Consider the following 10,043-nt stretch of genomic DNA (forward strand, 5'->3'; position numbering starts at 1 on the left):
TGCTCCCACTTAGGGCTCCTGGGCCAATTGATTAACACGATGCCCACTGAAGACCAGGGCCCCAAGGCTTCCCAGAGGAGTCATGTAGGATGGTGCTCACAGAACTCTGGACTGGGACTTGGAGAGTGCCCATGGAGGGTCAGACCAGCATACTTCCTTGACTTGGAGGACCAGTGGAAAAGGGTGCACCATTACTTCCCTACTTTAACAGATGAAGTTCTAAAGGAACGAAATCTAGCAGAGAGACCTTAAATAACCTGCATGTGTCATTTGAGAATAATCTGCCTACATCTTTGGTCTTATAACCATTTCTTTTGCGTCAGTCTCTGAAACAAGATGTCTGAGATATTCAAGGAACTAATGTCATTCTTCTAAAATATTTAAGCTCCAAATAAAAAGAAAAAAAATCTTTGGGTTCTTTTCGAGACCTCTGGCCATCTATGTCACACTGATGTGGTGTAGAGGACCAAACTTTTGAAGGGCATTCTAAATGGTAACCTTTAAATTAAGTCAACTGTTAGTAACTCCATGACAATGTTTATACATTATTGTCCTTTTCCTACTTAACAAGAACAAAAGGCCACAGCCAGACCAACCAGTCACATGTGAAGGGACCCAATGACATTTTTACTTCTAAACTCTTCTGGTATAAAAGGGCCACTGCAGGAGCGTCTTCCGGCAAGCGTGAGGAATTTGGCAATAAAACCACCTCCCTGCGCAGATTTTGGAAAGTCCAACATGATTAGGTAAAACACTTCATTTTTCTTCAATGAGAAATGTTGGGTTTTTATATGCCTTCAAATGTATACTTGTCAATATGAGACTAAATCTGAGGTGGTTGTTTTTCCTACTCTGCAGCTCATTAAAATTCAGCCTTGTCTTTGCTCTGCTGCTGTCCACAATGCACGTGCTTCCCTGTTATCCAGTTCTATCATCTAAGGTAAAGGTTTTGCTCTGTTTTCGATGCTTGATAGGTGGCTAGACTAGTAGTGCATCTCTAGAGTGCCTAAGTTCAAACTCATCTCAAGGAATTCAGGACGGAGCAGGAATTTCCTTTATTTTTAGAGCTTTCAATTAAAAAAAGTATAAGCAGATTCATGCAAGTGGTTAAAGGGAGCCTTATATGACTATCAGCAATGCTGGGCTGTGTTAAATGTGTTGTGGATTATTTGGGATGGGCCCCCTGCATAGGGAAATGTTCTTTTTGGTATAAAATGTAATTTCTTGCCCATGACAATTTATTTATTCCACATGCATCGTCTCATAGTCACAGCAAACATTTAGCCATTGAAATTACATAAAAAATACTATGATCATTTTCAGAAACAGTGAGTTTTCTAGTTTTACGAAAAAAAAGGAGACCTTTTTCAGAGGCAGACTGTAGAGAAACTGCGAGGTTTCAAGGAAATGTTACATAAAATATTAATTCATATATTTATTCAGGAGTATTGATTTAGGTCTCAACCATGCTCACTGAGCCATTTAGGATGTTCAGAAAATGAATGTCTTTCTTTGGAATATTTAATACTATTTCTATGATATTTTAGTTGTTTTATGTCAATATTTTGGTTAAAATTTTAAAATATCTTTGGTTGTTTATGACATCGTGAACTTCAACTTTTCTTCATTAAAACTTAACCTATCATACTGTAATTCTTGAAATCAATGTGATTTATGAAATCAATTATAGGATAAAGAGAAGTCACACCGATCCTAAATGACATATCTTCGTCCTGACATGATGACCTAGTTATTTATACTACTGGTCCCTCCCTACTCTTGCATCTGCCATTTTTCTATTTCTCATTTACTTAATATAGCTTCTCTTTCCCCTTCTTATCCCTATGAGTATTCGACACTAATTTAGTCATCGATTCTATAAGACACCACATTGATCAAGTTGATGAGTCACAAACCATAAATTGGTATATTGTCTCAAATGTCTTCCTAATGACTTTCTATTCTTCCCCCAAAGATTTGCTTGTGACGTTTCTGTTGAACAAGAGGCACTTGTCTGTCGCTTTTTTAAATTAAAAATGTTCTTTCTTCTAAAATACTTATGAGACCTCTTTGCTCATAAATGAAACATCTCTCCTCCCGCTGCATTTTCTGTATCTCTGCTGTTGCACCTGACACTCTTGTTCTTCCTCCTAACCCATCATCTGGTACTGATGTGGATGGTATTTGTGTCCATTTGATTAAGGTGAAGGTGCACAGAGGAGTTGATTGTACTTGCTTTGGACTTCATGAAGTCTGTCAACCAGGCCAGGGGCCCGCCTGGCAGAGGCTATCTTTGGAGCAGCGAGCTGCTGCCTTCCTGGGAAGGGCTGGGGAGCTCATGACCAGAGCTGGCACCTTTGTTCTTAGCACAAACTTGGCATCAGGAGCGTTTCTGGAGAGAACTGGATTGCTTCCCTTCCTGCAGTGACTCAGAGGCCCCTCCTGCTGAGAATTTAAAATAGATGGCATTAATCTATCATGTTTAGGTTCCCTCTGTTGAAACAGGGAAAAACACATAGTGGTGTTCAACTCTGAGTTTTTGAATTGGTTTTCCCATAACTGATATTTATGAAACTGTCTTTGCCTATTCCCAAATCAAAAAGAAAGAAAAGAAAAGAAAGAAAGAAAACGAATCTGTTCTTCCAGGGGCCACGAGGAATGGCTTGCCTGGGAGGTCTGACTGCTGGAGCCCCCAGGAGGCCACCCCTGTGGGGGTGTAGGATTCCAGGAACATCTGAGCCCCTTTTCCACCTCCAAACACAGTAACCCGAGGCCAAACTTTTCTTCCTGCATGGATACAGCAAAGGGCATGATGTCTGCTCTGCGGCATGCCTCTTTATTTGTAATAAAAGCATTCAGCTCTTGTCCTTCTACGCAGTTGAGAAACCTGGGCTTGGATCAGATGCCTCAGCTTTTGAATGACTTTAGCTCCAGGCCATTTTATTTCCTCATCTGAAACCAAGGAATTAATAGTACCCGCTTCATAGAGGTTTGGGGGGAAATAAAACAAGATGAAGTACAGAAAGCATAGCCCAGAGATCACTGACAAATCACTGCTGTGATTACCAATGAGATTTGTATTAGTGTCTCGTCAGTGTGTTGCGATTCTTCAGAAACCTTACAAGAGAGAAAGCCTGAGAGTGGTGACTGTTCTCAGGGAGCCCTGGGTCCGGCTCTCCCCTGGGGCTGGGGGCACATCCTCATTCCAGTGCAGTTTCCTCATCTGCCAACGTGGGGTTGAACTTTAGACTTAGGTGCCCAGCTCCTGCACTGGGGTTCCAGACCTGGTTCTCTGGCTCAGTGTCCCAGCGGTGGCCAGCACAGTTCAGGCCTCCCATGGCTAATGAGGGATGGACGGGAAGCCAAAAGTTGCAGATGCCAGGCTCCCAACAGCGAGACCTCCCTTCGGGGACCCTGGGCAAGTCTCCAGGACAGCCCAGAAGGAACGTGCTCCCGACTGAAACCTGGAATTTGGTCATCCTGGGTGGTGTTTCTAAGTGAATTTTTCCAACGATTCCCAGGACTAATTAAAGCTGCTTGAAACATTCCTTATAAAGTTCCAGCAACAAGATAACTATGCGGTGCCTGATATAAATGCCAAACAGCAGCAATTACATAAGGAGTGCAAAATTAGATAAGTGGGCAGATCACTCCAAATAATATTTTGTATCTGGATAAAGTATACGTTGTGTTTTAGCAGAATATCTGCCCTTAAGAAGATTAGATATATTGGATTTGTCCCCAAAAGATTTTGAAAATTGTTACTGTTGCAATAAACTTTTAACCTAAAGCTATATTCTCTCCTCCCTCCCCCACCAGAATCGCCAGGTGTCTGGGAAGCCTGATTACTTTCTCGTCCTGCTGAGCAGCTGCCTGGCCAGGCTGGATGGGAGCGAGGGACCAGCATTTTTAAAGCCAATTTTGGAGAAGACATCTATGAAAAGGTCCTTTCGCAATGGAGTTGGCACAGGGATGAAAAAAACTTCCTTTCGAAGAGCAAAACCATGAATAAGTGTGCAAAGGACTCTGGGAATTAATCTCCAACTATGTGAAGTGTGACTGATGGGCTAAAGTCCGTCCTATCTTCATCATTAAGTGTCGGTTGCTCTCAATCCCCAAATCTTGCCTCTCCTAACTGGTTCAGAGTAAATTGAGTTTTAGAAAAATGTAAACCTGTCCCAAACTTTTGCTTGTGAGAGAAAAACCCATTTCTGTGCTCAGTAAGCAACTTTTCCAAATGGGGTCGGACACATTTGCTTTGATTTAAGATTGACTAGAAGGTGTGAGCGTTTGTTTTTTTACAGTCATGAGGAAAGTATGATGTTTTTTCCCTGCCTGTAATATTGCAGTGTTGTCATATTGAATACCACAGTGAGATAGAGATATGCTCTTGTTTTTCTTTTAAATATGGTTTTCTCAAATGGCATAGCTGGGCCAACTCTTCTGGGCTGTGCTACTTGGGTTTGTAATAGCATCTTGTGAAACTAACTGCAGGAAACATTGTCGGTACCACTGTATCAATCAGTCGATCAATACACACCATGAGTATCACTGGAGCCCTCTGGATGTAATTCTTTCTTCCCCTTCCTGGTTTTAAAGGAACTCAAACATGGATTGTCTTGTTAATTTGTTGCCTTTTAAAATTAAAACACGAAGAGGACAGCCTGCTGCTTGCCCTGATGGGTGGGGGAGTCTTTGGGGAGCTCAGTCTTCAAAACTGTGCTGATTGAGGTCCTCTCATTCCTCTGAGGAGGTGCCGTCGCCTTTTCCATTGAATCTCTTTGTGTGGTAAATTAGTTTGAAGGTGTAGTTATGAGTGCTTATTAATACACAGAGTATTGTACAAATTAATGGGTTTGACTGTGACTTTTCCATGGAAACTCTTGACATTGCTTTTTTAAAAAAAGTCACTGCAGCATTGGTTGTTGTGCTATTTCCAAAAGCAGGAGGGCAATGCTGGGCTCACTCACCCCAGAGTCTGCACCACGCTAGGGGTGTTCACTGGACTCCACTCACCATCGCAGAAGCTTCGGAAAGGCACTGTCTTAGGTCACCAGCTTTACATACAGACACAGAGTCTTCAGAGAATGGTCTCATGTGAGCAGGTCTCAGAGTGGCCAGGCAGCCTGCTCTGTCGAGTGAGTTCTACAAAACAAGTCTTCACATAGGCAGGGCTGGCTGGGGACAGTGCTGGGGAGGTGACAGCAAGCCCGAGGGCTACACAGTTCTGGATTGTGTTGGCCTCTGTGCTTCACGGTTTGGGTGTGGTCTGGTCTGCTCTTGCTGTCTAGATGAGCATGAAGTATGGGGGGAAGGCTAGCCAGGCACCAGGGACCTCAGGGAGACACATTTAGGGAAGCACCGAGGAGCCTTCCTCAAGTGCAAGGCCTTCAGGCGGCCCTCTCTGATATCTCTGGGACACAGGCTGTCTCTTGTCCCCTCCCAGTGGCATTTTCCCCCCTAAAGACCAGATGGTCTGTAAGACCGTGTGTCTGCTCCCCCAGGACCCTGGCTTTGAGTCGATCACCTCTCAACTCTAGTGCCTAACACCTGGGTCACACCTTCCATTTCCTTTGGGGACAGGAGTCCACTGCTGTCCTCATCCCAGAGCCAGTGTGCAGGGTCCTCTGTCTAAGGATGCTGCCAGGGCCTGTGGGACAGAGGGGAAGGGGGGTCACATACATCGCCATGTTGCCTGCCTTGCGCTCCCTCCGTACCCTGGATCCCAAAGGGCACCTGGCCCTTTGAGCCTGTTTCTTCTTTCATATAAAGGGACCAGGTATAGCCTGCAGCAGTTTTTAAACATTTCTTAGGTAAACTCACATTTTCTGGGATGATTTGTTTTTCCTTATTCCTGCTTCTCAAACCACACAGGTGTGTGCACACACATGCGTGCACGCACACACCTGAGAGGTGGGCAGGGTTAATTTTCTAGATCCTCAGGCACAGCTTTGGTCTTGATACAAACTGGCCCTGGCCTTCAGGACCTGCTGGGTGATGGGCGAGGTGCAGGCTGTGGGTGGTATGGGGGCACTGCTGACACACCAGGATGCTCCTCGGCCGACTTCATCCGCCCAAGTCTCTGGGATTGCAGGTATGTGCCGGTGATGTTTTTAAAAATCACTGAAATATTATTATTTTTTTTTTTTTGGTGAAGGAAACCCTGTTCCCCAGCTCACTCCATGTGTCTGGGTACGGACGAAGGTAAGATGCCCCACTGCACCCTGTGGACTAGCTACCCAGATGTTCTTTGGTTTTCTGTCACTGTGGTCCTTTCCTTTGTTCCTATGGGGCAGCTTGAACGCTCAGAGCAATCGGCCAGGGGCAGCTCCACTCTCCTTACCTGAGGCCCCAAGAGGGACTCCTCTCTCAGCACCTGGAAGTGCAGCGAGAAGCTGCCCCTAAGTGGGAGCTCAAGACTTTGCAGCACAGCGAGGCCTAACCAGCAATATGGAAAGCACGTCCAATAAAATTAGAAAACCTGCTGTAAGTTTGTCTGCCCAGCTCTATTGGTGGGGAGCTAATTAGATAGCCTGATAGGCCTTATTTACTACTTCAAAGCTGAAAACGAGTTACTGCATTAATAAGCTTGGGGTGAGCTTGGCGTCGATAGGCATCTTGTGTACGGAAAATGGGAGATTGCTATTTCAGGGGAATTGTCCTAATTTTCAACTATTTGCATTTATATGGATTGGTTGAAATAATAAAACACCAAACACATAATTGGAAAGATTCTCTTTCCATTTCCAGGTCTCAAATATCATTTCAGCCTCGAGGGAAAAGGACTGTGAAAAAGTATTTGCACTCGAAAAATTATAGCAGATTACAAGAGGGCAGATTGGAAGTTTTGCTTTCTGAGGGAAAATTATACCTTTGATAAGGTTTTAGAAATGAAGTATTAAAGAAAACAAATATCTGAGTCATGTTTAAGAAGAGTCACTGGAGAGGTAACCAAGGATGGTCACCAACCTCCTGGGGAAGAGGAGCCCTGATACAGTAGATTGCATTTGGCCATTGACATCTGTTTCTAAGGGTCCAGAGCAACCCTGCCTGCCCGTGCCTAAGGCTGTGTGCAGGAAAATGATAGGGTGGCAGGGTGGCAGAGGTTGTGACCAGAGGGTCCTGGGCACCCCCCACCCCTCAGCACCAGGCGGCTTTGGTGGAGGCTAGAACTTTATGTTCAGAGACGGAGGCACCAGGCAAAGTTTTGGAAGCCCTGTGAATGCAGCATCCCAAGGGATGAGTAAGGTTTCTGTTAATTTCCCCCAATCCTACCTGAACCTGATTGTCTTTCATGTTCTGTGTGGAGTGATTTTGTTGGAGGGGAAGGAAAAGAGCCCCTGAGGCGTGTAGGTGTCTGGGGAGAGAACGTCAGTGTGGAGGAGCAGGCAATCAGGAGGCAGAAGACCCAAGAACCTTGGGCCCCTGGACCACACTCCAGCCCAGTGCCATGCTTGCTCTGTTGTGCCACCTTGCTCAAGCTTCTAGAAACTTCTGAGCCCGAGTTCCACCACCCCAAGACGGGGCTATTATGACCAGCCTCACAGGGTTGTCTGTAAATTTATTTCTCCATTTGCTCATCACATATTTATTGAACACATACCTCCAGGGAAAGTTTTCCAGGTACTGGGGAAGCTGCCGTAAAGAAAACAGATCAAAACTATTGGGATGGAGTTGGAGAAGCATGATATACTTGAAATATAATACATGTAAAGTGTGCCCAATAAAATGTGAACAATCTGGCAGAAGTTCTCAGGGAAATTGATCTTTCTTATTTGCCTAGCATTATTGGTGAGAAGCTAATTAGATGAACTGGTAGGTGTTATTTAACATGCACACATACATATAGTATGCACAACATATAATAGTGTACTGTCGGAACGTACACACTATTATAGGTAATTATATATATTTGTAAATGTACATAGTTGCTAAGAGCCAAGTATATGATGCATGGCATTTTTGGTCGAAAGGTGACGCCAGCTAGCCATTGAGATATGATTATGTTAAGATTTGCATTCATATGGATATTGGACTCCTGCTGTTCACCTAGGCCGGCTTCGGGACTCCTGGAGAGTTCCCATTGGTTGGGGAAGTACAGTAGGAGGGAGTTCCGGGGGAGGAGCGCTCTCTGCGGTCCGGGAGGAGGCCGCGTGGGTGGAAAAAATCTTCCCGGGCGGTACCGGACATTGGCGGCAGTTTCAAAAAATAAACTTTGTTCCTGCTTGAGTGGCTCGTGATTTTGTGCCCAGCCAGACTGCGGCACATAGTATTTTAGATGGTGACAAGGAGAAACAGCAAGGAAGAGAGGGAGCGGTGTGGGGCAGAGTGGGGATGTAATTTCCAATACAGTGACTCGGGAAGCTATAGCTGGAGAAGACTAGCAAGAATTTCAATATTCTGGGAGCAGAGTGAGCATAGAGCAGATGAAAAGAGATGGGACCAGATAGGTCAGGGGGTTTCTGAAGGGTCTTGCAAGACTTCCGCTTTTCTTCTGAGTGACTCAGAGAAATGACATTACCAATGCATTTTTTAGCTTTCATGAGTTTAAAAGAACAGGAATGAAATACACAAGCAGTAACTTCAACAAAAGAGCAGTCCATCCTATGAGTCACAGCAGGCCACAGGTCCCCTTCCTTCCTTGCCTGCTCCACAGCTCTGCCCTGAGAGACAGATAAGTCGGGAGCTGTGGTCTTGGCCAGGACAGGGCAGGGAGACAGGCGCTGTCCGAGGTGCTGAGGGAACCGGGGCTAGCAGAGTGGATTCCTGCCCTTGGTTGAAAACCTGCCTGGTAGGTGGGGTGCCATCCCCCTGGATTCTTTTTCATGCGAGATTGAGGAGTGATTTGTTCCTACAAATATTTCCTGAAAGTTCATAGAACTATACCAAATATTTTGGAGGGGATGCATGACAATAGCTGGACAGCCCAGGCAGATAAATACAAGAATTGAGGCTTGGCCTTTGACACTTGTATTTTGGGGGTGCCCACCTCATTGTCTTTCTGTTGGTTATTGATTTCTAATGTTGAAGTCTAAGAACAAATCAAAAAGGGCGTCTCCTACAAGAGTTCTATTGCTCCACCCCATCTCTTTCATCTTTGACAAGTTGCAGGAAAGGATCAGTGTTTTGGGGAAGGCAAATCTGAGAACCACTGGATTCTCTTTTCCATATAGTTTCCTACCAGAGTCCTATTCCTGTGCTCAATATCCTCATCTCTTATTGGCTCATCAGGCCATAACAGGAAGGAAAAAGCATCAAAGAGCCTCTCCTCCACCCTCCCTGTCTGGACCGCTCTCTGAATACTCACACATAGGCACGCTTTGGGGAAGAGGCTGGCTTCTCGGCTGGTGGGAGAGTGTTGTTTTGTTGCCCTTCTGAGAAGAAGGACTGTCTTCTGTTGGACCCTGGCAGCACTCTCAGATGGCATGAGATGAACCCTGCAGCCTGTGGCTCTACCTCTTGATGAGGGCTGTGTGCAAGTCCTACTTTCTCTTTTTATTTATTTATTTATTCAAATTTGTTATACATGACAGCAGAATGCATTTCAATTCATAGTACCTATATAGAGCACAATTTCTTATGTCTTTGGTGGTATACAAAGTAGAGTCAAACCATTTGTGTCTTCATACATATACTTAGGGTGATGATGTCCATCTCATTCCACCATCTTTCCTACCCCCCGTCACCTCCCTTCTCCTCCCTCCGCTTTGCCCTATCTAAAGTTCCTCCATTCCTCCCATGCTCCCCCCACCATTATGGATCAGCATCCACTTATCAGAGAAAACATTAGGCCTTTGGTTTTTTGGGGGATTGGCTTACTTCACTTAGCATTATATTCAACTCCATTCATTTACCTGCAAATGCTATGATTTTATTCTCTTTTAATGCTGAGTAATATTCCATTGGTCTACTAATCTCTAGAATATATAAAGAACTCAAAAAACTTAACCCCCAAAAAAACAAATAAATGGNTATATATATATATATATATATATATATATATATATATATATATATACCAGTTTCTTTATCCATTCATCTAT

The 10,043-nt window shown here is 44.5% G+C and overlaps 1 protein-coding gene across 1 annotated transcript; it reads left to right on the forward strand.

Annotated features, from left to right (window-relative positions):
• Nucleotides 1-817: 817 nt before the first annotated feature.
• Nucleotides 818-4,154, forward strand: Nps (neuropeptide S). The gene is made up of 2 exons (XM_015498445.2): nt 818-940; nt 3,829-4,154. The coding sequence occupies exons 1-2, from the start codon at nt 818-820 to the stop codon at nt 4,006-4,008; spliced, it is 303 nt and encodes a 100-aa protein (XP_015353931.2). The 3' UTR covers nt 4,009-4,154.
• Nucleotides 4,155-10,043: the final 5,889 nt, after the last annotated feature.

The sequence above is a fragment of the Marmota marmota genome, unplaced genomic scaffold, assembly GCF_001458135.2.
Source record: "Marmota marmota marmota unplaced genomic scaffold, marMar, whole genome shotgun sequence".
In the NCBI taxonomy this organism is placed as follows: domain Eukaryota; kingdom Metazoa; phylum Chordata; class Mammalia; order Rodentia; family Sciuridae; genus Marmota; species Marmota marmota.